Source organism: Amphibalanus amphitrite, unplaced genomic scaffold (assembly GCF_019059575.1).
Source record: "Amphibalanus amphitrite isolate SeventyFive unplaced genomic scaffold, NRLGWU_Aamphi_draft 001116F_arrow, whole genome shotgun sequence".
NCBI classification, from domain to species: Eukaryota; Metazoa; Arthropoda; class Thecostraca; order Balanomorpha; family Balanidae; genus Amphibalanus; species Amphibalanus amphitrite.
Genome location: NW_024882610.1, coordinates 138,287 through 164,428, shown reverse-complemented (window position 1 = coordinate 164,428; position 26,142 = coordinate 138,287). Strand labels below are relative to the sequence as shown.

At 51.9% G+C, this 26,142-nt stretch overlaps 2 protein-coding genes across 5 annotated transcripts in view; both read left to right on the top strand.

Moving 5' to 3' along the window:
* LOC122370271 (inactive tyrosine-protein kinase transmembrane receptor ROR1-like) overlaps positions 1 to 15,634 on the top strand; it is a 64,446-nt gene extending 48,812 nt beyond the window's left edge. For 2 of the 4 annotated variants that reach the window (XM_043345731.1, XM_043345729.1), the window contains exons 2-11: positions 8,549 to 8,636; positions 9,227 to 9,570; positions 10,098 to 10,182; positions 10,442 to 10,727; positions 11,089 to 11,639; positions 11,953 to 12,164; positions 12,385 to 12,726; positions 13,179 to 13,314; positions 13,760 to 13,892; positions 14,643 to 15,634. In XM_043345731.1, the coding sequence (XP_043201666.1) occupies positions 8,549 to 8,636; positions 9,227 to 9,570; positions 10,098 to 10,182; positions 10,442 to 10,727; positions 11,089 to 11,639; positions 11,953 to 12,164; positions 12,385 to 12,726; positions 13,179 to 13,314; positions 13,760 to 13,892; positions 14,643 to 15,074 (2,609 nt within the window). In that variant the 3' untranslated portion in view covers positions 15,075 to 15,634. Of the gene's footprint in view, positions 1 to 8,548; positions 8,637 to 9,226; positions 9,571 to 10,097; positions 10,183 to 10,438; positions 10,728 to 11,088; positions 11,640 to 11,952; positions 12,165 to 12,384; positions 12,727 to 13,178; positions 13,315 to 13,759; positions 13,893 to 14,642 lie in introns of all 4 variants that reach the window. The other 2 variants (XM_043345730.1, XM_043345728.1) reach the window with 1 other exon arrangement.
* Positions 15,635 to 16,858: 1,224 nt separating this feature from the next.
* LOC122370274 (dihydropyrimidinase-like) lies at positions 16,859 to 25,522 on the top strand. The gene is made up of 9 exons (XM_043345739.1): positions 16,859 to 16,988; positions 20,507 to 20,592; positions 21,533 to 21,606; positions 22,003 to 22,241; positions 22,605 to 22,784; positions 22,950 to 23,296; positions 23,496 to 23,721; positions 24,003 to 24,345; positions 24,867 to 25,522. The coding sequence occupies exons 1-8, from the start codon at positions 16,977 to 16,979 to the stop codon at positions 24,306 to 24,308; spliced, it is 1,470 nt and encodes a 489-aa protein (XP_043201674.1). The 5' UTR covers positions 16,859 to 16,976; the 3' UTR covers positions 24,309 to 24,345; positions 24,867 to 25,522.
* Positions 25,523 to 26,142: the final 620 nt, after the last annotated feature.

Here is a 26,142-nt window from a genome sequence, read left to right as displayed (position 1 = left end):
ACAGAAGTTTCTTATCCTAGGAAAAATAAAATGGGAAATCTTTCAAAGGTGGCACACTACCTTTAATGTTCGCACCCCATGAAAATGTTTTATATGATTTGATAAAATAGAATCAAAGTCGATGTCAAATGGAAGGCATCGTATTTTTATAATAGGTAATAAGCATATATAAGCTAGGATTACTTTAATAAATTATTTTCTTTTATCACTTCCCTACACGTTGCACTGCATGTCTGGTGTGATAGTGATGCCAGCGTGTGCATTGTGCAAAGTATATCATTAGCTTTATATATGAAAGTATGACGTTTTTGGTAGGGATATGAGATGCTTCTGCATCCCTGCGCGACCAGCTGTGCCGGTGGTGTTGCGCCCGTCAGCCGCTCGTGCCCTGTGCCCCACCATTAATCAGACTCCTCCCCCAGGGACCCGTCTCGCGGCGCCATCAGTGACGCTTAATCAGGCTAGTTCAACGCCGCCATTAATTGTCCGGGAATTGCTGTCACTGTGGAATCAGAAATGGAACTGCTCATCCACACCGTTGGCCGCGCTCAACTGTATTTCAACATTAGGAGATGTCTCTCAGTGGTACGTCCTTGTCATAATAGCGGTTTTCACGACGGGCTATCCGGCGAGTGCACCTAATTTGACCAAATCTGCACCTAATTTTTTTACAGCAAATATCTTTATTTTATGAATTTATTGCAGTGTTTTAATCGATGATAGGTACTCTCTGATAATATGACAAAGCAGGCATAAAAGCAAATAGTGCAACCCTAGCTGATAGAGACTAAGAGACACACTGAACCTAATTTGACCAAATCTGCACCTAATCTGCACCAGATGTGCACACAATGTGTACCAGATGGCCGTCGTGAAAACGGCTAATATCGAGCTGGTCGAGTCGTCATAGTTTGGAATGTGACGAATTTATTATTCATTTGTGTGAGCTCATTGGAAGCTACCTAACTATTTCGCTTTTGGTAGGCTCAGTCCTCGGTAGATCAAGCCCCAAGATCGAATCGTCATTCAAGGGCATCAGTCCTTGGAGACGCTTCCCTTGATTGCTGCTTTCCCTTGGGTAGCTCCCCTTTCACTATAGACGGCCTTTGCGCCATGCGGCCCTCCGGCACAGTCTACCTTCAGGCGCTCACCACTGCTGCCATCTATGGGCGGAAACGTCAGGCTCATGGTCCTTGCAGTAGCAGCAGCAGCAGGAGCGGGGTAAATGCTGCCCCTTGTCCAGTTTCTAGTCAATGTTTATTTATTCACGTTATTCATCAAATAGCCTTATTCGAAATGCACGAGCGCCTCCTGTTGATCATCTGCTGCTCTGCCACTGCCGCGGGCGAAGGGTCAACGGTCACTTGTCAATTCCCTCGATGTCCATGTCGAGCCGCGGCTCGGCGCCTCCGGCGGCAGGTCAGCCGGCCGGGTGCCGGGTCGGTGCCCCGAGCTGTGCGCTGTCAGTTGGGACCGCCTCTCCTCGCAGGGATCGACCGGCTGCTCGAGTCGAGACGAGATGGATGCTGTTTGCTTCCGGCCCGAGGCGAGAATCAATCGAGCGACGGTAATAAATTACGGCCGGCCGAACCTGCAGCGGCTGAGTGGTGCGCCGGTGCGCCGATACTCTGCCCCTGCTCCTGCTCCCGATACACGCGTCTGTCCCTCTGTCCACTCCTCTGGATACGCACCACTCACTCCCTCTGTCCCCTTCCCGATACACACAGCCGACCTGCTTTTATTGTGCCTTCCTCTGTGAGTATAAAAGTCTCAAGTTCAGCGGTGTCCTTATAGTGGCGTGATCTATAATGCTGTGGGTCGGTGTGGCGATTGTACGATACTTGCTTTATGATTGTTATATGCATTTTACGCGGTCGCGACCTGCAGCGACCGTTACCCGGAGGTCTGTCCGCGGTATCGCGGCCCTGTTCTTCCGACCAGCTCCCCGATCAATGACAGATTACAGTCGCCTGACGGAAGGCGGCGACCTGTGTGACGGCTTGTCACAGGGGCGATATGGGCTGATTGACGTGGCGGGCGGCCGTGTGCGTGCTCCGTCTGACGGGTGCAGGTCCCTGATACCCTACCGCCGACCGCGCCGCCGCGCCGCGACCGATTTACGAGCTGGTTGCATTGGCGAACTTCCTAGGCGGAGCGCCATTCCGACACCTCTTTAGTGACGCGTCCCTGCGGGCGCTTTTTATCGTCCACTTAGGAGTGGTTTTGAGCGGCCGGCCCGCCGTGTGTGACACTTGATGTGCCATATAAAACGGACGTAGTGGGAACACGGCCTAGTGCAGCCGGCAGTTTTCGCTAATTCCAGCCGGGCGCGACTATTGAGCGGACATGACACGTTGGCGTGGCGGGGGCCGGGGACACGACACGTCAGGCCTTAGGCTTTGGACAGTGGACGGGACATGATGCCGCTAGACTGCGGACATAGGACGGTGGGCTGGACAAAGTGCCACAAGACTCGACTGCGGACGCGGTACCTTGGATTGTGAAGTAGCCCACCTGCCACACCTGTGACTGCTCCACTGCTGAGGGCCGCCCTGTAACTACTCAGCCCGATTGGCAGGCGGGCGTGCATAACAGACGAGTACGGTGTGAGCAATGGGCGCCTTCGTCCCGCCTGAGGCACTGCCGGCCTGAAATGGGCGGCCACTTCAAAGAGGAACATATCCCACCGGTGCAGCATCGGGAACCCATCCCTGTCACGTACTCAGGCGATGCTTTAATCGCTATTAGTGCTAAGCGACATGCTTGGGAAATGTTCATTGTCCGTGTATAAAGCATGCTGGTTTTTAGAATTTAATACCTAGACATGGAATGCACTGTCCAGTCATAACACTTACATTGTTTAAAACAAAGAACAATAAATGTAGGATCATATTACTGGACAAGTGATTTGGCCATTCCACCGGCACTTGCCATCGCCGTTGCTGGTCTGCCGTGAACTCGCGAGTTTCTCGACCGGCCCGTGGTAGTCATGTAGCCTGGCTACTCGGGCAGTCCCTGGTACTGGCGACTCAGCTGGTCCGTGGTACTAACAATGTCCATCTCGCTAACAACAGGCAGCATCTGCGCCCGACCGGCCAACTAACCTAATCGTTATGTCATGTACCGGCCTGTCAGGCTGGGCCAGCCCGGTCCGCTCGTGCACCATGCAGTCGTGCAGTGAGCTGGGCACTGGTCGGCTGAACCCAGCCGCCCTGCAGGCACCATGTGAACGGAAAGGAGTCATTATCCCCGCCGCTACATCATCGTTAGACACCATACTGAAACACTAGGTGATAATTTGGTGGGATCAACATGACATACGAGCTGCACATGTTCGCATCCGTCCCCAGGCGGCCTAAAACTCATCAATCGTACCCATTGCCCGTGACGGCAATGACCGCAGAGACGATCGGCTATTGAAGAAGCCATCGACTGGCTCTGTGACAGCAGTTAGACCTTGTAAACTTCTATCTTTTCAAACGCTATGCCGCTTAGAAATCTTCATATTCAGTATATTTATAACCAAAGTTCACTCGGCACGCGATTGGGTAAAGTGCTGGCCCATTCGTGCATAGTAAAACCATCGCACGGTGCATTAGCCTCGGCCAATCTATTGGCGCTGGCGCCGCGCGCCGCCCGGCTTCCGCGAAGCACACCGGCTCGCTGCAATTAGCTCACTCAGACGCCTCGCTCGCCGAAATCACCTTATCGCTGAATAAGCGGCTCCTTCCGGCCACAGTAGCCTGATCCGACCGCAGTTATGCGGCTCGGCACTCGGCGGCCTGACGGCTACATCGCACCTAATGTGAGAGAGTTACATATGCACACACGCGGCTGCTGGAACACATCTGGGCTCGGGTGTCGGGTGGTTTTCACACCACCTGGTCGACTCTTACGACTGTCACCTGCGTGGTCTGCACTCACCTTGCCTATCTACTGTATACCTTTATTACGTGTTTGTATGATCAGTGTGCCTATGCCTATGTGACTTTACCCGTAAATGGGCTTTTCCCGTGGGTGATACTGTGAATAAATGAAATGAAATGAAATGAAATGAATGAAATGCCTGATCGGTCAGCTCCTCCTAAGGGGTGGGCTCTCATTCCACCTGATCTACTCTCATCCCTCCCACTGCTCTCCACCTATATGTTCCTGCGCCGGCCGGGCGGCTTCGGTCCGCGCCCACCTTGTACCGTCGACTCTGCCATTAGCCGCTGTCTGAAGTGGCACGCGACAAATGGCCGGTCGCCCGGGACGCCCCAAACGCGCACCCATTATCGCCCGAATATGCTAACGAGCGAAGCAACCGCAGAAAATTATGCACTTAGCTGTTGTCCGCGTGTCAGAATTTGCATACAGGAGAGGTGGGTGGCGAGCTGCCAGATTTAGTGTCAGGCCTCAGTGGTCAGGGACAATGGGAGTTCAGTCACACGGCAATCAGCGGCACTGCGAGGCGGCACCGAAAGGGATGTGAGATCTGGGAGACGACTGCGGAGCGACAGCTGCGCCGGGGGACAACCCTGTCGTGATTCAGCCACCGCCACTCGGCCGGGGTTAGCACAATGCCGAGCGGCGCCTGGCCGTCCGGCCGAGGTGCGCGGCAGAGACAGGTCCGCGGCGACTCGGCGAGGGCCATCTGAAGCGGTGCGTGTGTGCTGTTTGTGCGCCACAAGCACCACCTGGAGAGCAGTACGTGACTTCGGTCCGCCCAGGAGACGCGCAGTCCGACCGTCTGAAATTCACCGACACACGGCCGTGCGCGATCCACAGTCCGAGGCGCCCGATCCGTGTGTGACCTGAATGCGATGATGCGGCTGTTGGAGTATAAGGCGATTGCCTAATGTATATTACGGCAGAAAAAGGAAACTTCTGATAGAACGAGCGCCCATCGCATCAAGAGTGGGGCACTCAGGGAGATCACCTCCCTGGAGTCTAGTTGGTCAAATCCGACAGCCTTTTTCCCAGCTTGTTTGTCTGTGTTTTGGGCGTGCCACTTCTTTAAAGCAGCTGGAACATCGAGCCACAAAGGCTGGCGGCCTGCTCCGTGGCGCCCAGACGCCGCCACCGCCCTTCTCCCGGTCATAATTTCAGCGCCGACGCTCGTGAGACGCCTACTGACGCAGGTCTGGAGCGGATCTCTGGGGAGGGGGAGGGGAGAAGTGTACGGACACCGCGCTTGTTGCTCCTCCCGGCCCTGATGCGCCAGCTGGGAGGTTGGGCAATGGCTAAGTCACGGGACGGAGTGTGCATTAGATTTGCTTGCAGGGAACAGAGCCTCAAAGTCAATATTAGCACCGCTACCTGCGCCCAGCTGTATGTAGATGCAGACGTTTTTGTTGCACTGATCAGCATTGCAAGAAAAAAAATAAAGAGTGGTGTTAGGTTTCCATACGCAGACTTATGAAAAGACTAACCTATAGGTTATTGAGCTACCATTTACGGTTTGACAGGACCTTTTCAATGTCCTGGGGCGAAAGGATAAGAGGAAAAACGCCGGCCGCCCAGCTTAGCCCGGTTCTTGGACAGGAGCGCCTCGTCGCGTTGAATAGGTTACCCAGCCGTGCAAACGGCCATTCCGGATAGCTGTGCTCTTAATTAGTGCTGTCCTCACCAGCAACCCAGTGGGAATGTCCCGTGGGTGATCACCATCCGTAAATAAGGATGGTGATCGATAATTGTATCGGAAGTCCTGGAGACGAAAAAGGTCTCGAATGTTAGGTATATCCGTTTTTATTCACGCAGGCGTTGCTTTGTTTCTCTTTTGATTCTTGTGATTCGTCTTCTTTGTTTAGCTTAGTTTATTTTATTAATCACGTCGGCTGATTGTGCCTAGTATTCTTTCATTGTTTGTGTATTTCGCAGGAATTCTTATAACGCTGTCGTGCTGTCAACCGAGAAAACTGCGTCAGGAATCAGGATGCATTTGTGCATCTCTGACAATAGCGCCACTATATCACTGCCCGCACAGCCGTCATAGCCCCCTCAACGTCACCATAAGCGCTCGAACGTGGACAAGAACCGGGCCTGTGACGAAGCTGCACAAATACAACAAAGCCTCGCCCGTGTTAGACAGAGGGTGGCATAAAAACTCTGCCACCGGTGGCCGCGGGCGGCGCAAATACGCTGATTGGTCTGTCAGCCTGCCGAGAGGGGCGGACCACTCCCCAGCAAAGACCGGTCCGTAGGTATGCTTTGTCTGTAAGGTCTGCCCGACTTAGCACGGGCTGGGGAGAGACAGGGAAAGAAAGGGAAGGAGAAGCAAAAGCAAGAGATAAGAAAGAAAGAGAGAGAGAGAGAGAGAGAGTCATCTCATCACTTGTTGGGGTCCTCACCATTCACCATGGAGAGCGGCTGTGTCACGAGGAAGCCGGTCGCCCGCAGCTGGGAACGTTGCTCTCCGCCACGTCTGCCACTCTCTCCCTTGTCTCTCTGACGGTCGGAGTGTCGCCCCGTCTGGTCCCCTGTGAAACAAACTGGGTGCCCTCGAGTGTTTGCCGGTCGCTGGAGGGCGGCTGCCAGCAGCGTTCATTACCTCCGCCGGCCTGTGTCGCGCCGCCGACCGAGCCGCTCTGAAGTGACGCCGACGGCTCTCTCAGGTCCACATATTGCTCGGTTCGAAGTAAACAAGTTGACTGGCGGGCAGACGGTGAGGCCCCTCGGCTCGTCGAGCCGTTCAGTGCCGACTGCTGGGAGCCCCAGGGGGAGTCGGCTGGGTTCGCTCCCAGCGGCGTGTCTCCATGTGGGACGGGACAGCCGCCGCTGTGAGCCTGTGAGGCTGCCAGCGGAGGGCTCGCTACTGACACACCTGTCTGATAATGAGAGACTCGGTCACGTTGTATCCACTTTCATCGTTTTCCGTTGGACTACCATCGTAAGTTGAAAATAGCAACTTTTTGTTACACGTAATATAGTTATAAAAAATATGATCGCGATGTCTATGGAGACATGATAAGGTTACTCAGTTTTAAACAAGCAAGTTTTTCAGTGACTCATGAAGGGCACACAAGAAAATCACAAATTTGACGCATCCTGAGTTATTTTGCATGGTTCTCCGTATCGTTTTAGGTTGAAACCCTCAAGATAATCGTATAACAGACCCTAGCTCCCGTTTTATGGCAGTTTTCAGGACGTGACCGTTCTATGCCTTTCTTTGTTATCTGCTGTCAGACTGGTAAGACGTTTTTGTTCAAAATAGAATTACTGCCAATTGTGAATATTATCGTTACATGCCGCTTATTGTGGGCAAGTATGAAAGCAAATTTAGATGAATGCTCTCTTTCCTCAATAGGTATGAATCTTTTGGTAGCTGGAGTTCGAACGTTGCCCTTGAGTCGCCGTCTGTTCTTACGGGCCGCACCTAATGGACCGCTCCCAGTTTGGGAGCAGCTGTGATGGATCCCATGCGGCGATAGCTGCCGGCGCCGGCCGACTGCGGCTCGACTGCCGCCCAGTCGCAGACGCCCCGCCAGCTCCTCCATGAGCGATCACCAATCGGTCTCATCGGCTCGGCGGGCTGACTCGGGTTCCCCGGCTAACGGCTTGTGATGGATGCGCGGGGTGAGCGGGTGGGCGCCTGGTTTTTCACCGCCCGCCCGTTTACGATGGATGACGCCAGAAATGCTACGGACCGACGTCCGGGGCGTGCACCCTTACCGCCCTTCGCTGGGTCGTATTCGACGCTCAGAAGACGGTCTCTTAGTACGCTGACAGTTTTGTTATTAACACGCCCGATCCCTGCCGAAACTGACCTTTTACATCATAGGAGACCGGACTATAAATCAGAACTGGCGGAGAACTGGGAAGAGAAATGAACGATACCTATTACACTGAGGCCTCACTGTTTAACTAGCAGCCACATTTCAGAGGGAGCCTCGCAGAGGGAGTCTGGGACGCGACACGATCCCCTCGCTGGGCGCGTCAACGTTATTAGCAGGCAACTTATTCGTCGGAGACGGTTTAATTAAACGCAGATTTGGGATCTCATCAGCAAAGCGGGCTGACGGTAACAGGCGAGCGATATTATTATTATCTGGGAAATCACACCAGCACCGCTATCCACCAGATTTCTGAGCCAAATGTGACAGAGGGCCAAATCTGCCCGCCGACCTTTGGGGCTGACTCGAACAGGAGCAGGAGGGACGCCAGCAGACCTGACACAGACATGACAGCGGCGATAGCTAGAAGAGGGAGTGCGGCGACCCCGACCTCTGTAGCACCCCTCTCTCGCTCTCACAGCCCTCTCCGTCCACGGGCCGTCGCCTCCGACAGGGCTCGATGAATCATCCCCCATCGATCCATCATCACAGAGGTGTCGACTGTCTCTCCAGCGAACCGCGCTCCCCTCATCTCCTGTGTCCCGTGGTGCCTCCTGAAACCTGGTCCGGGATAAGCTCCGCCCATGAATGCCGTGACGTCTTCGGATAAGTATACCACGCGATATTTGTGCCTCTAGTGTTCGAATATATCATGGCCGTTCTCACGTGCTTAAATCACGCCTTTGAGTGATGCGGTAACCATTTTGTGACATTTTATCCCCCTTGTGTTTCAGTGATCAGCCAAGACGGCGGCAAACGGCCCAAAGAACCGGTGGAATATGACGACTATGACGCATATGATGACCTACCCACCAATAGCAGGTAAGACAATGAGCCAGACAGACAGGTAAGACTCTGTGTTAACCATTTAAATGCATAAACTATAGTTATCATCACGTAGTGGGTGAATCGTTTTCAGTTGTATTTTAGTCGTATGCTTACTCTCAGGCTTTATGTGTGTAAAGCCGGGTATTTCTGAAAGGATCTGGGTACGAACGGGAGAGCAGGGCTCGAACAAGTCCCTTATAGAATTATGCTACCTACTTAGCCTCAGGTCAGTCACTGAGGCCTCTGTCTGACCTGCCTCTGGTCAGTCCTTCTTTTCGACAGTCGCTCCATTGACCACTGACAGCTCCCCTGGCCTACGAGTATATGACATACGGGTCTCCACCTTTGAACCTTGACTTCTGGAACCTCCAGGCTCCATTCACTCCTTCTTTTTCTTTTGTCGAACGATCTTTTACAACATTCTGACATCTAGCCAGTCAGTCCCTCTGACCTCTGATTCCAACAGATCTTTCCGACATCTGACCTATACGACAGCGTCCCTCTGTCCCCTGACCTACAGAAGCTCCCCTGACCTCAGAGTCTCTGACCTCCACAGCCCCTCTGACCTCTGCGATTTCCGGCAGCTCGGAGGAGGGCGAGAGGACCATCCGGCTGCTCAAGCCGCTGCAGAACCTCACACTCACCGCCGGCGACACGCTCAAACTGCGGTGTGAGTTCACCGGCGACCCGCCGCCCAACAAGTTCACCTGGTTCCGTAACGAGGCGCCGCTGGAGCGGGGCGAGGCGCAGATGCGGAAGGCCTACAAGACGCGCCACGGCTGGCGGATGAGGCTGAGGATCGGCGCCGTGGACACCCACGACACGGGCTACTACCGGTGTCAGGCGTCCAACGGGGTCCACCGCGCCCAGAGCACGGCTATAGTGCTGGTCAACCGGGGAGAGGACGGCCGTCAGCCCTCCAGGCACCGTGAGTAACACGGGGATGGTCACGACTGAGACTGTAGAGCGACGTGTGGAACTGTTTATTCATGATTTATAAAATATTTAGCATGAAACACAGCCATGAATCATGGCTATACGAGTATTCTTAGCCTCGAGCCATTTTAAACAATGGGGTGGATAAAAGGAGCGTCAGGCCTACAAATGTCAAACTAGTGAAGCTGAATAATAAACGTTCTCGTATCTGTGCATGATTGAATGCAGGCGCCAGTCAGCTTATGTGACAGCATAGTCAGACGGCAGCCAACTAGGAATTTATCTTAGCGGCGGTCCAATCCCAACTACCTACTACCGGATGCGGGCGGCTGTTCCGCCATGCATCTTTTGAGGAAAGAACTATGTATTCCTTCGGTGGTATTTTCAATGACGAACATTCGGTAAACGTTTTTGTCGTTTTGATTGTTGCTTTGTTTGGAGAAGACGGAGCTCTATTAACTCTTTGTCACTATCCTGACCTGATGTGACCTGACCTGACCTGACCTGACCTGATTGCAGGTGACCCACTGGAAGGCATGGACGTGCCGGCCTTCCCGCCATCGAAACCCATCTTTGACTTTCCGTCACTTACACCGCAGATTGAGTGAGTATGAGCTGATTAATGGTTAAAGGATGGTCGTTTTGCTCTTTGATTTGAGAAACAGCGTGGTGTAGTAAGCCTAGGTGCTGATTGCGTTAAATAATATAATGGGCTAGTGAAACAGCAGTCGATTTGGCGTTTGTCAATGCACTCGTCGGTAGCCTGCCTGTTTCTGTATAGGATGTGTCTAAGTCTGGCGAATGACATAAGTGTCTGTGTACGTACATGACAGAGCCTGACGTGTTGTCCGTGTCTGCAGCAGTTCCGTGCCTTCAGAGGACGGTCTGGGTGGTCTGGAGGGTCTTCTGACGGGTGCGGACGGCGGTAGCGACCAACTGGTGCCCGTTTTAGACCCGTCACACTGGCCGAAGTCGCCCGACAACCCTCGGCAGCTGAGCGGCAGCTGCCAACCGTACCGGGGCGCCGCGTGCGCGCGACACCTCCGTAACCGGACTGTGTTCGTGGCCGACGCAGACACCCAGGCGCGCATGGAGCAGCGCCTGGTGGACGCGCTCGGGCTCATCGAGATGTTCCCCGACCTCTCAGAGGTAAGGGCGCGCACCGCTCGACCGTTCTGCCTTCCTCAGACATAATCGCTCAATGCGGACCTAGTCACCGTACTGGTTCATCTCGCGCTAGACAATTTCATTCCACCAGTTTACTGTAACTTATGGATCTAAATGGTTCTTTGTAACTACTCGTAACTCGAGAAATAGTGCTTGTCACGGCGAGAAGACCCCAAATGCTCTATTGGAGACGGATTGATAAATTGTGCAGTATTCATCTCTGACCAACAACAGAACTGATCGCTTACGTGGTACGGTGGCGCTCGGCGCTGTCGTTTTTACGTCATACTGTGGCGCTGCCTGTCATTCTGACGCACTACCCCGGCGCCCCATGTCGTTCCAGTCGTGTGGCGACCACGCCGTTCAGACTGTATGCCTGGCTGCGTTTCCTCCGTGTGACGCCAGTCGACAGCCGGCGCGGGCGCAGCAGATCTGCCGGGACGAATGTGAGCTCATCAAGGAGTACCACTGCAGCAAGGAGTACACGGAAGCTCTCAAACACCCTCGGATCGGGCTGAAAATCCACCTGCCCATCTGTGACGACCTGCCGGCCGTGGGATCTGCAGAGGCGGCCGACTGCGTGCGCCTCGGTCTGACGCGGGTGGTGCCCGTCCAGCCGGAGCTCACTTGTTACACAGAGGACGGCACGGGGTACGCGGGAACCGCCCAGCGCGCCGCCTCGGGCCGTCTGTGTCGGCCCTGGAGCGAGCAGATGCAGTATAGGACGCTGGCCGAGCGGCAGCCGGCGCTGCTCGGCGGCCACTCGTTCTGCCGCAACTGGGACAATCTGGAGACGGAGCCGTGGTGTTACACGGCCGGCGAGCAGGGAGGCAGGGAGCGGTGTGCGGTCCCGGCCTGCTCCGACCCGCTCATCTGGTACATCGTCGTTCCCAGGTGAGACGCGGGAGTGAGCGCTGGGGCTGGTGGACGCCCGACGGGTCGCTGCAGCGGACGCTAAGGGTAGTTGAGAGTCCTGGAATGTTTGGAAGGGGGCAGCACTGTGTACTCTCAAACGTCTGAAGCTGAATATGAGAGATGTGGGCATACAAGCATGAAGCTTTCTCGATTTAATGCGGACACCGCTTCCAATGCTTTGATACACCTAATGTCGGTTTCAGTGTGTCATTGTGTATGCGTGTTCATATACGTGCTTGCGCCGTTGTTGATCCATCTGACCCCTGCCTCCCTACCGTCTCTGCCTGGGCAGTGTGGCGTTTCTGGCGCTCTGTATCGTGGTCGTCCTGGGCTGCTGCTTCTGTCGGAGGGTACGCAGCAGAGCTACCTCGCCCGGCTACGGGCTGAAGCAGACGGCCGCGACGGCGCCCGTAGAGATGAGCGCACTGCTGCCCCGCCAGAGAGCCAGGGAGATCCCCATCCACAAGGTCCGCTTCCTGGAGGAGCTCGGAGAGGGAGCGTTCGGTGAGTCGCAGTCGTTCGGTCAGTCGCAGTCAGTGTGTACGGCCATGTTGAAGCTCAGTTAACTTATTAGTGGCCTTATTTGCCATTCACTCTTCAGTATCTTCTAACAGAAAGTGTAACCTTCCTTGGGTGGGACGTTCAACTCATTGATTTTAACATTGATCGTATTTTATTTGCCATCCCTGACACACAGTGTTTGACACCACCGTCGTTTCCATAGGGAAAGTATTTCGGGGTGAGATAGTCGGCTACCACGGCGACGGCGGCGTCATGCCGGTCGCCATCAAAACTCTGAAGGAGGGCGCCGGCCAGAAGACGCAGCACGACTTTGCTCGCGAGGCAGAGCTGATGACGGACCTGCAGCACCCGAACCTGGTCTGCCTGGTGGGCGTGGTGCTGCGCAACACGCCGCGCTGCATGCTGTTCGAGCACAGCAGCCAGGGCGACCTGCACGAGTTCCTGACGCTGCACTCGCCGCGTTCGGACGTCTCCGGCTGCAGCAGCGACGGCATGATGATCTCCGTGGAGCAGCTGATGGTGATAGCCATCCAGGTGGCCGCAGGTGTGTGCGCCTCCTAGTCCACAAACTGCATACGGTATTGTCGGGGATGTAATGTAATTTGTTCGGGATGTAATTTGTTTGCAAATTTCGTATTGTAATATGGCTAATGACACGTAATATATAGTCTGTCGTTAGACCATATATTCCGTGCTGTTCATATATGTAATATGCAATATGTTCATAGCAATAATTTGCTGTTTAATTTATTGTTCATTTGCTGGTTACGCTTTGATACACTTTCCTTTGAAAAGTATAGATAAATGAGACTTCATCGAATTCTAAACGACGTTTGATAATTTTAAGATGCGGTGTTTTCCTCCGTTCGCTGAATAGGTATTATCCCATACTTGCTGTCACTAAGTAGGCGGGGTTTATGTCGAGCTTAGGCTGCTGTTTTGACACGATTTAAAGCCACGATTGACAGCTGACCCTAATCTCCGCTGTCGTTCCAGGGATGGAGTTTTTAGCTAGTCATCATTATGTACATAGAGATTTGGCGGCGCGCAACTGTCTGGTCGGGGACAATCTGACGGTGAAAATATCCGACCTGGGCCTGGCGCGCGACATCTACGCATCCGATTACTACCGGTTAGTGAAATATCAGTGCACTGTCGCTCCTTGTCGTGTTTGTAGAGAATGAAGGACATGATTCAGCACAGGGATGGACAATTGAATAAGAATCTAAGCAAATTGTTTGATTCTGAAAGCATCTTTGAGACTAGCTGGCTGTGCTGCAGCTCGTTAAATGAATTATACGGGTCAGCATTGCTTCTATGATTTAATTTTCCCTCATTTGTTTAAAATAAATCATAATTGTATTTAAATTAGGTTTAATCATAATTGTAATTTCTACTACCTACATGTTTCTACATTTTTTTTTTTAACCCTGCATGCCTCTTTTTTTATCTGAAAAGGTATGCAATTCTTGATAGACGAGCGCGTTTTGATACATTCACCACCTCAAAGCAATATAAACTGAAACGGTTTCTCGTTTACCGCGTCTCACGCACCGTCTCTGTGCTTTTGTGAGCAGTGTGCAGAGCAAGGCGCTGCTTCCCGTGCGCTGGATGCCGGTGGAGAGCATCATGTACGGCAAGTTCACCACCGAGTCCGACGTCTGGAGCTTCGGCGTGCTGCTCTGGGAGATATTCAGCTACGGCCTGCAGGTCAGCGAGAGTTCAGTTACAGCCCTCAGTCAGTGGGTGTGGGAGATATTGAATTACGGCCCACGGGTCAATGAGGGAGATATTCAGCTACGGCCTGCAGATCAGTCGGCCTGTGTGTGCAGGTCTGTCGGCCAGGGAAATATTCAGCCATGGTCTGCAGGTCAGTATTGGAGATGTTAAGTGACGTTCAGGCATTCAGATATTCATGTTCAGCCACGGTCAGTCGTTCAGAGAGCTATGGCCTGGAAGTCGATCGTCCTTTGGACGTTCCGCACTCTGCCCGATGGTGGCTCCGAGGGCACGGGTGGAAAGGTTTCAGAGCAAACACAATAGCCGTTTTCACGACGGCCATCTGGTACATATTTGGTGCACATTTGGTGCAGATTAGGTGCAGATGTGGTCAAACTAAGTTCAGTGTATCTCTTAGTAGCTATCAGGCAGGGTTGCGCTAATTGCGTATATGCCTGCTTTGCCATATTATCAGAGAATATCATCGATTAAAACACTGAAATAAATTCATAAAATTAAGATATTCGCTGTAAAAGAGATTAGGTGCTGATTTGGTCAACTCAGGTGCATTCGCCGGATAGCCCGTAGTGAAAACGGCTATTGCAGGGTTCCTCAATCTGTGTTATCCCCCCCCCCCCACCCCCCACCCACGGCCACGTGTGTGTACCACATAATCGATGAGTGGAATTACCACGTGGGGTGTTCGTGCAGGCTCAAGACTGACCCGCTGTCCTGTTTTAGCCCTTCTACGGCTACACAAACGCTGAGGTGATGGAGATGGTCCGCTGTCACCGGCTGCTCCCCTGTCCCGAGGACTGCCCCTCCATCATATACGCGCTGATGGTCGAGTGCTGGAACGAGACGGCCCACCGACGGCCGACGTTCAGCGAGCTGCACGTGCGGCTGCGCACCTGGCGCGCCATGCCCGAGGTGACGGCCCCGCACCGCAGCTCTGCGGGCGGCTCGCAGCACTCGCAGCACAGCAGCACCGGGCCGAGTAACAACACGGCCAGCACGTCACTGAGCCGGCAGCAGCAGCAGGTGGCGCCGGCGCACCGCCAGCCGCCGGCGCCGGCGCTCTTCACTCGGCCCAGCACCCCGGGATCGGCCGTCACCGTCAAACACAACGACAACTGGCCCATCATCCCCGACTCGAAGATATCCAATGTGTGACGTGCGGCGCTGCAGTGTTTGTCGGCAGAGCTGCGGGATAACGCCGAGACGGCAGTCAGCCGGCCATGGACAGCCTGAGGCGGTCTCTCGGAAAAGGCATATTGGTCTGTGGCGCCACATCAGGACAGGCTGTTCGCAGTGTTAGATCATGACAGACTGTTTCAGAGTGTCAGATCATGACGGACTGTCTGCATTGTCAGACCAGATCAGTCTGTTCGGTGGCCACAGACAAGGACAGACTAGTCTGATCGGCGGCCCGCACATGCCGCTAACCGCCTCACCGAGCGGTAGAGACAGGACGTCGCAGGCTGCAGAATCACTGATACGTGCACCGTGCAGCCAACCAAAGTTTGTTACTTTTATACGTGACCGGCCCCCTGATGACGTCACTGATATCGGGTACCGAGTAGCGGCCGCGGGCGCTCTGCCGTTGCGGCCGGCAGCCACCACGCCCCCCCCCCCCCCCAGAGATCTGAGTTTTGTTAATTTATCGGCGTGGCGAGCGAAGCGGAGGCACTCCGTTTGACTGATGCAATACACTGTATGTATGTGTATGTAAAGAGTCTGTTCAATGGTCAGACTGTGGTCTGACAATGGCGGACATTGTGGTCTGACAATGACAATGGTCTGACAATGGCGCTGGAGTGTGGGCCCGGAAACTGGGACGACTTTGCCGGATGGGTAAAGCTGGTGTGTCCCGATGCTGGCCGCTATTGGGTCACTCAGCTAGTTTTCAATTAGCATGGAAAGTTGGCATGGATTGTATGTAGATCTGTGCGGACACGGCCAACAGTCGGTACCGCGTGGCCAATAGACATTGGCACCAGTCAATGACATCCTAAACAAATTACATTATAGCATGAGAGATGCATGATTAAATAGAACTCACATCCATTTTTTAGACGTTTGCAAAACGTAGAAAACTATGCCCACCGCGGCCACGAAATGATTACAAATGAATTTTTCTCTCATTTCTAGCAACTGAAGAAATGGTCAGTTTTGATGTTCGCTAATCGCTACATAGGTATAGCGTCGATAATTGGGCCGATAGGACACAAAAATATGGTTTAGCCGTGACAAGCTAAAAACGTCAAGACATACGAATTAACGAATTACATCACACACTTTCCGTACCGATTACCAAAAATAAATAGAAATGCATCTCACTTCGGTCGGTCCCAAGAGGGATGCAATCAAAGACCAACATTTTTACAGTGAATCCTACACTTACGGGTAGGGTTTGAAAAGCAAAGCCAAGAATAATTTTACTATCGCCAACCGTCAAGCATCATGAAATGAGACAATCGATGCGATGCTTGACATCAACGGGGTCAACTTTTGACCATTGCGTTAGCGAGTTAGGCTTTTGTTCTTTTGCACCGTACGCTTTTCCGATAATGTATTGATGATACGATGCCTCGTATTGATGACACAAATTGAAACACGTATCGTGACCCTATTATACATTTTGCACATTTTTGTCAATATTTTTAAACTATACAATGAAAAAACGGTAACGGAGCCTGCAACGGTTCGGCCGTCATTGGCGTCTGCAGTACACAGTGCGCAGGATGTGTCTGCTGCCACGGACGGATATTGAGAGGCCTAGCGGGCACTGAGCCTCATCGAACAGTTGTGCGCATCACACAGCCCCGAACGAGGGCCTCCACAGGCGCGAGTGCCGCGGCCTCCGCCGAACCACCGCGCCGCGGGTCGGCAAAAGCTGTATGTCTGTCCGAGTGGCCTGTAGCGCAGCGCGCCGGTGCGTTGACCGTAGCGCGCCTGCTGGGAGGCGGGGCTGCGCGAGCCGAGCCGCTGTCCGTCCGCCCGTCCGCTGCCGCCTCTCCACCAGCGCCGGCCAGCAGTGCAGGACGGGTCTGACTGTCTCCCAGAGCCGGCAATATGACTGATCAGGTGAGTCGCAAGCGCCGCCCTGCTGTCTGGTTGGGCCAGCTGTGATTGATACATGAAACGGCAATTGACCTGTAGATTCAAAAGTGTGTTGACCGTGCTATGACTGCGAGGACAAGGAAGCACCCACGTTAATGAGTGATTCGGCCGATGTGTCTCATCGGTCAACTGCTCAACTCTCGTTTCATGTAATTCGATAGAATTGAATAACAATGGATCTCACAATTAAGCTCGGAGTTCGATTTGGAAGACCAGTAATTCTGTACCTATCTTAAGAGCAAGGTAGGTATTATTGCATAGGTATTGAAATACATTTAATGCATTCAATTGTGTGCTTTATTTTTCTAAGATCGAACGGTGCAATGGAAATTATGCCTCATCCGGCTGGGTCGGATAAAAGTGGGCATTGCTCCGTTCTCCGATGGCAGTTAGCTCTATGCCAGCGATCAAAATCTCTGGGTGTCCCACAGCTGCACCGCTTCGAGTTTTTATTGAGGCAGGCAAAGGCGAGAAAATAAACAGACGATGAGTACTAACGATACGCACGAATATGACGGCAGGGCCAGGGAACGGTAGACGGTGAAACGGCGAGGAAGCAAAGTAAACGGACGAAAGGAAAGGCGGAGAGGAGGCAAAGGAGACGTGACCCGACTCGACGTGTTCCGCTGTGGTGAAAGGTCATGTCTTTAAATAAACACACCTAGGGATGGCTGCCGCCCACCAACCTAACACCCCCCCCCCCCCCCCGAATGTCCCATTCCCCTGCCCTGGGCGGAGGATGAGGGGCTCAGAAGGTTGTCAAGTACCGTGAATTATTATTATAATTCACGTGAATTATTATTATAATTATTATTATTATTATAATTCAGTACAAAAAGCCACAAATCCTTGACGACCGAAGTATGTCAGCTCAAGCGACATCTAATCGCTGGGAAACAACTTTGGCAATTTTCCACTCAGGAACGGAAATACGAGTAGGTACGCATGTCGCACACAGGTGTACCTATACAGCAAACATGCCCCCAGCCCACAGGTGTTAGACGGGACGATGCCACAAAACAGATGGTTGTAGACGAAGAGGGACATAAATGCTTCCATAAGTGCCATCAAAACTGCCTCCACGCCCTCTAAAGCCCCTGAGGTGTCACAGGCGGACATAGCTCGATAGCAGACCGTGAAAGCTGTGCAGAGAGGGCGTTCGACATGATCCTCTGCTGGCGTCATGCCAGAAGCGGGGTACGAGGCGGGCTCGAACTGACCTTGGGTGTTCCAGCAATTGGTCTACCCGCGACAAGGCCTGCCGAACCAATGCAGGGGACCTCAAACTTAGCCTGTGTCAGGACGGCGGTCCGAGCGTAACTCGTAACACGTTCGATCCGGTGGTGCAGGGACCGCCCGCCCCTCCCTTGGCCCCTATGCCACGTCAAGTTTTCACAATTGTGACGTTTTCAGACAAATTCGCTCATCACTTGCAAACTAATAACCTGCTAAAGCATCGCTGAGAAAGCATTAGATAGCGCTTTTAAAACATTTTCTGATTGTCGGATTAATTAATTAACCCTCGCCGGCACAGGCCATTTTGCGTCCTTCGACGGCACAAGGGGGGGGGGGTACGACCCCCTCCCCCTCGCGTTTGGCCCCTGATCGAGCTAGAGCTTCGCGGAAAAAAACGAGCGTGCTGCCGAGAGGAAGCCGATGATACCCAATTTTAAGGTCCTAGGTCATCGGGTGACTTTCCAGGTAAGGTCAATGACCCGAAAACCGGGAAAATCGAGACCTATTAGAAAGTCGTAAAGTGTGGCTGTTATGTGATTTTCCGGGGTGCTGATCACGAATATCGTGTTAGTTTTGATCAGAGATGATGTTTTTAAGCATTTAGACCAGGTCGGGTCAGGTCAGGTCAGGTCAACCGGTAGGGGTTGTGACGGGTATTCGTAATACGTGTCAACCGCCTCTGACAGGCGACAGCTTCGTAACATGTTACGAAGGCACCAAAACTACTTCGTAAATGTTCAAATGGTTGCTAAATTCGAATTCAGCTCCAAAAACTAACCTAGAAACATGTAAAACTCGAAAAAGTGAACCGAGGTCACCCGAGGTCACCAAAGGTCAATAACCTGACCTGACCTTCAGGTGACCTTGACATCCGCCCTAATGTATGGGAGCAGCATCAAATCACATGTTTGAACGTTTGAAACCACGAAGAGCTTGCAAACGCGCGGCTAATGCGAGCCGACATATACGCCGAATCGCGATTTCGGCCGAACATGGTCACGGAAAAGAGGTCACAGGTCAAAGGTCATTGGGGTCAGGGTCATGAAATTTTCAGGGAACGTGTAAAATTGATCAATGCGAGGGTACAGAAAGTTTCGTCGCGATCAGCCGCTTTTTACGCGAGTTATTCGCGAAAAAACTTAGGGGGTAGCATCAACCCCCCCCCCTGTGCCGGCGAGGGTTAAAAAACAAGACTTCACCATTTTTAGGTTTTTGATAAAGTGGTCAAATGGGCCCAGTGTAAACCAATGAGGCTACATTATTGAGCGATATGTATTCGATGGCTCTTTTTAAGTTCTTTCGCTAAAGGTCTTGAAATTTGACCTCCAGACAGTTGTTTGGGCTCCAAAGTACAGGGGGAAACCGGCAAAATAAACGTTTCCATAGAAACATTTTTCTGCCTTGGCCTTGGATTCTGATTTTTACGACACTTCTAATGTGTTTGTGTTGTTTAAGCGAATCGAACAATGCATAGTAGATCAACGCATAAATTTGCCTCCACATAAGGGCTATGACCTGACCGGGAAGGTCATGTTGCTTACGAATCAATCCTTGTCACTGCGATGGCATATTAAATGCGTTTCCATCTATTTGACGTTTCGGTTAGTGTATCCCCGCGGCGCTTAGAATTACATTCGTACCAAAAAAGCACTGTCTCATGTTCGCCCACTGACTTTTGAAGGTGTCTTTACTTGACTTATAGGTCTGGGTAAACGCTACCTACCGAAAACGAAAATAATATTTGAGGCAACCTGCCACGTTGAGCAATAGTGAAGTGGTCGTAGCTATAGGATGTGCGTGAAGTTTTTCTTGAAATGAGATCACTTAAAGTGACGCGACAACCGAACCTGAGATAACTTAGGGCTGCAGTTTCAACTTGTACGAAAGCGGAATCGTCTAAAGTGTGTCTAAACTAAAGGGGCGTTAACAGCTCCCCTCACCCACGAGCATAACGGCGTGGGTCAATGTTAAATTAATTGCAAAACGAAAACAGTTTTGGTGAGCACTAAGTAAATGGTCCTTTAGGTAAAGTTTAACTTATGTAAAGAGGGATTAAACACAAGTAACACTTGAACGAGAAATACGTCGAAACCTATAGCGCCTACAGCTATCGCCGCGTAGTCGGGCTCATAAGCGCTACAGCTGTCCATCCCTTCTTGCTTTGGTGTCCGTCTAAACTGCCTTGATATTGCCGGTTTGTATAATATCTTACACGATTTGTTATTTAATCTCTCATTTGTCCACAGGGTCCGTTGTTGATTCGTGGTGGAAAAGTGGTCAACGATGACCGGATATTCGACGCAGATGTCTTTGTCGACAAAGGCATCATTCAGTGAGTACAGGTTATGCTTACAGGTTATGTGCTTACTTAATTTGCGTTGTTTAGGTTTTTTGCTATGAAATTTAGCCCGAATTTTTTGAATGGAAGGATTCACCAGGGCAGAGCCCACGCAAAGCGAAGCTTGTTTCGTTACTCTGCCCTCTACCCTCCGATCGCACAATTCCGGTTCTATGGCAGAAATTGGAGCCCAAAGTTATAAATTTCATATGCATTTTAAAGGGACCCTCCCACCTTCAAAAAAGTCAATGAATTGGCATGAAAGTGATGTCGCCCGGTTCAGAAAGAGCGAAAACCAATACATATCTACCAAATTTCATCGAAAAATATTCACCGGTTTTCAAGATATTAGACTTTTACTTTTGTTTACTTTTAGGGATCGCCGCTGCTCCTAGCGACTTTATTTGAAAGTGCGGCATTTGTTGCGCGCAAAACAGCATATACCACCGCGTGCTACCAAACGTTTTAGTAAAAGATTTAAAAATCGTTAGATCTCCGCTGACGTCACACATTCAGAGGGGTATTCAAAAGCATTAGCCCCTCTGAAGTCTGAATAAAAACGCTGCAATTTTGAAATTCAATATTTCCGATTTAAGGCATTTCTCGATGTTGTGAGTGCCGGAACCGGTAATTGTGAGCCAGGGACCCCATTTTGGCTATCTTAACTCAAATCTAATGTTAAGGTGGGAGGGTCCCTTTAAGTAAACGGTGCTTGAAGGACGGCATAATTGAACAAAGTATGTTGATATTGAATACATATCAAACCCTCTTTTTTCGGCTCTCAGGTGAACGGCTGTGTTGACGTCGCCTTGTCCATGCGGCGTTGACAGTGGCGATCGTTCCTCAGGGCGGTGGGACCGGAGTCCGGACCTCAGGTGAACGGCTGTGTTGACGTCGCCTTGTCCATGCGTTGACACTGGCGATCGTTCCTCAGGGCGGTGGGACCGGACCTGGCGGTGCCAGAGGGGGCCTTCGTCATCGATGCTGCCGGCAAATACGTCATGCCTGGTGAGAGAACTCTTTAAGAGTATGAGCTAAGCTTAGAGAGCTGAGACTAGCATTCTGAGCAGCAGACAGCAGTAAACCATGCCGCTGCAGCGCATCGTCGTTATGGAGCCCGGGCGACTGGCGTGGTCGCGAATGCTACTCGGTTTGTCACTGCAGGAACATTTTTGCTGAAATCTAAGAAACACTGTCTGGGAGTACGAGATCTGAGAAACACTTCATTATAAGGACGCATTCGGAAAAACATTCCATACGACGTGAAGTCACCTTCATATGAGTTGTTCCTGCGAATGCATCCGAGGCGAAACGTCTCTCCGTGAATATTTCCCAAAATCACGAGAATATTGATGAGAGTCACAATGATGTCATCAATGACCTGCGTCTCCCCTTTCCCCGCAGGCGGCATCGACACGCACACGCACATGCAGCTGCCGTTCATGGGCACAGCGGCCATCGATGACTTCTACTGGGGCACGCGCGCCGCGCTGGCCGGAGGCACCACCATGATCATCGACTTCGTGCTGCCGCAGCGGGGCGAGTCGCTGCTGGACGCCTACAGCAAGTGGCGCAACTGGGCCGACGAGAAGGTCTGCTGCGACTACGGCTTCCACGTGGGCGTCACCTGGTGGTCAGAACAGGTGAGCGGCGTCGGTCCGCGGTGGTGAGACAAAGAAGGGAAGGAAACGTCTCAGCAACGTTCCCCAGTGCGGAAGAGGAGGCGAGGAAGCGTGGTTTGAAGCATGAGACTGAGAATGATGGATCCCTTCCCGCGGTTAGTGGAGATGATGCTGGGCAATTTCGGGTAGCCATGGAGGTCGGAGAATGGGGTGGCATCATGGAAAGACTGGTGATGATCGAGCCCTGGAATTCAGAGAGTGATTGGCATCATATGATTGGCAATTACGTAGCGATGAGTGTTTTATTCAGTGGTGGCCTATGATCTGTCTGGGGCTAGTGTTCTTTGGTGTAGCATGTTCGAGCTCTTCTCTTCGTGTTTTCAGGTAAAACAAGAAATGGCTGAGCTCGTTAAAGACAAGGGTGTCAACTCCTTCAAGATGTTTATGGCCTACAAGGACACTTGGCAGCTGCTGGACGAGGACTTGCTGAAGGCCTTCACTCAGTGCAAGGCGATCGGTGCTCTGGCGCAGGTCCATGCCGAAAACGGAGACGTCATTAAAGAGGTGCGTGGGAGATAGAGAATAAGTTGTGTTTGTGTGGGACCTCCATGCTCACGTCGACATGGTGTCCTCCAAGCGGCTTCGGGTACGCCAGCGTTCCGGACGTTTTGTTTGACTGGTCCTGTCTTATTTCGCGTCTTGTGACGTTTTTGTGCCATGTGTGTCCAGATGGGCAACCGGATGCTGGCGGCCGGTATCACCGGTCCGGAGGGTCACGCGCTCTGCCGGCCCGAGGAGGTGGAGGCCGAGGCCACCAACCGCGCCTGCGTGCTGGCCAACCAGGTGGGCTGCCCGCTCTACATCGTGCACGTGATGTCGCGCGCCGCCGCCGACGTGGTCTCGGCCAAACGGCGCCAGGGTCACGTGGTCTATGGTGAGCCGGTCGCTGCCGGACTGGGCACGGACGGCACCCACTACTGGAGCACGTGCTGGAGACACGCAGCCGCTCATGTCATGGGACCGCCGCTGCGGCCCGACCCCTCCACGCCTGCATACCTCATGGACATGCTCGCTAAGTAAGTGGAAACGACTTTCACTAGCGTCTTTGGTCCCCTTCGTTCTCGTTGTGACTTCGTTTTGCGAGAATTGCGGTACTCATCAGCCACCAAGAATCAACGTCGAGATACGATGAGTGATAGACGAGACTTTGTTCAGGTTGTCATTTTTAATCATAGGACTTATCTTCGTGAAATATTTGCGATGCACCTTTTTCAGCAATGACCTACAGTGCACCGGCACAGACAACTGCACCTTCACCTCGGAGCAGAAGGCGCTGGGAAAGGGTGACTTTACCAAGATCCCGAACGGCGTCAACGGAGTAGAAGACCGCATGTCAATCATCTGGGAGAGGGGCGTCTGCTCCGGCAAAATGGACCCCAGGCGCTTTGTCGCCGTCACCAGCACGAGCGCTGCCAAGATATTCAACATTTATCCCAGAAAGGTCAGTTATGTGTGGAGCGGTCCTGATCAAAATTCGGTCCTCACTTTGGTCCCGACCCCCGACCGTACTGTCGAAAATATTGGCATGAGCAATGCAATTCAGTTATATAAGGTTCATGACAGAAAAGTCGTAATTAAAAAAGAAAAGGAAAAAGAAATGAAGAGCTGGACCAGGACATATCATGACGAAAGAATGAAAGCCTATAGCTGTTGTGTTAGGTATCGAAATTATGTTATGTAAGCTGTTCACCGTTGACGCTCTATGTGTCACCCCACTCCCAGGGTGTGATAGCCGTGGGTTCGGACGCCGACCTGATTGTCTGGAACGGCGAGACGAGCCGCGTCATCTCTGCCAGCACGCACCACCAGCGCTGCGACTTCAACGTGTTCGAGGGTCAGACGGTGCGCGGTGTGGCCGAGTGGGTGGTGTCGCGCGGCCGCGTCTGCGTCCGCCAGGGTCAGGTGGAGGCGGTGCGCGCGGCCGGCAGGTTCGTGCCCACGCCAGGCTACTCGCCGGAGGTCTACCTGCGCGTCCAGCAGCGCGACAAGACGCGCACGCCGCACGCGGTCGACCGCAGTGAATCGTAGACTCCGCTAGTCTCGATCAGTGAATCCGCCAGTCCCGGTACGTTGTGTGGGCAGATCGGTCGGTGGAAAGGGCTTCAGCTTTATTTGTTCGGGAAAGTTGTTGACCCTCCTCCAAATGAAAATGTCATGATTCTTAACCGTAATGTTTTATCTTCTGTACATAGGCTATAGTTGAACGATAATTACTGACTCACTCATTTTGGAGTCTGAACCTTCTGCCAACTATCTGTTTATAACGTCCAGCCCTGTCCTCTAGCGACGGTCGCTCGCTGCTGCTTCAGGGTTTACACCCGACACAATTAACCCAACGATGCTACTCGTCCTTTGAGGACCTGGCCTAGCCGGCTACATATGGGGTCAGGCAAAGCAGAGGTCTAGGGAGGCGAAAAACTGGTCACAAGATCTTTCCCAGCCTCTGTGCTCAAAGTAACACTATTTGACATGTACCCTGCTGAGAATAGACGAATAGCGTTTCCACAAACCCTCGGGAATTATACAAAAGCATTGATTATCAATTCCCTCGTTCCCTCGACGAATGATATTTGTGTCGTTTTTCAGGAGAAACCTCTGAGGGCCTCTCATCAGACCGGAATGAACCAGACACTTCCCTCTGAATGACGAGTCTCGTGTTTAAAATGCCTGCGTGGACTGGCGTCTTCACAGTGCCACTGCAGGCCGGTGGTAGATGGCATAACAGTTCTGATGCGGGCTGCTGCAGCTGCGACCACTCGACACAAGATGTCAGCAGTGAACCGCGATGGAGGCTTGATGTCACAGTGTGTATATACAGCCACAGCCGGGACGTCTGCAGGGCCAGGCAGAGTTCTCAACTCCGGCGTCTTGCCAGCTAGGATAGATATTATATCTAGATAGCCCAACTATAAAAATACTAACCAGGTATCATTCCAGGGATCATATTTTCACGATGTTTACATATTATGTTCTTGACTGTGTCACCTCTTGGAAGTGCTGAATTACACGGTTACATGAAATTCCAGCCCTTTCAGCGAGTACTGGATAATGTTGTTTATCACGCGAATGTCCATTGAAACTGCAATTGATGAAAATGATCTAGCTGGAAGTATTGCCTAACTTGCTTGTCATGCTTTGTGCGTATATACTAACTGGATTCAACATTTATCTTGAGGGACGCCGGACGCGCATAATATCATGTAATGTTAGTGTGAAAAGAAAATATATGCACTTGTTTCGTTTAGTTGTAACTCGTTCTGTCGAACGACATAGATAATATTCAGATGTCGGTTGAGTGTTGACACGTGAATCTTGAAAAAAAAAAATAGACGAGCCGACTCTGTAACAGTCATATTCTTTTAATGTCACAGCTCAATTCAAGTTCAGCAAATAGGTACTGAAAATGCGATGCTGACGACTTAAAACAAAGCGCAAAGAGCTAAGCATAAATAGCCTCGTTCCGCCAGAACGTTTCTCTAACGATAGATGCTGGTGCCACACTGTTCATCCTATTAGCACATGAGCTGCAAATATCAGGTCCCAGTGACTTTAAGTGACCTTCCCACCTTAACATTAGTTTTGAGTTGAGATAGCCAAATTGATGGTCATCGCCTGAAAATACCGGTTTGGGCACTCACAACATCGAAAAATGTTTTAATTCGGAGATATGAAATTTCAAACTTGCAGTTTTCGGATTCTAAGGGCTAATGCATTAGTATGCCCCCTTAGAATTTGTGACGTCAGCGGAGATCTAACGATTTTTAATCTTTTACTTAAACGTTTGGTAGCACGCGGTGGTATATGCTGCTTTGCGCGCAACAAATGCCGCACTTTCAAATAAAGTCGCTAGGAACAGCGGAGA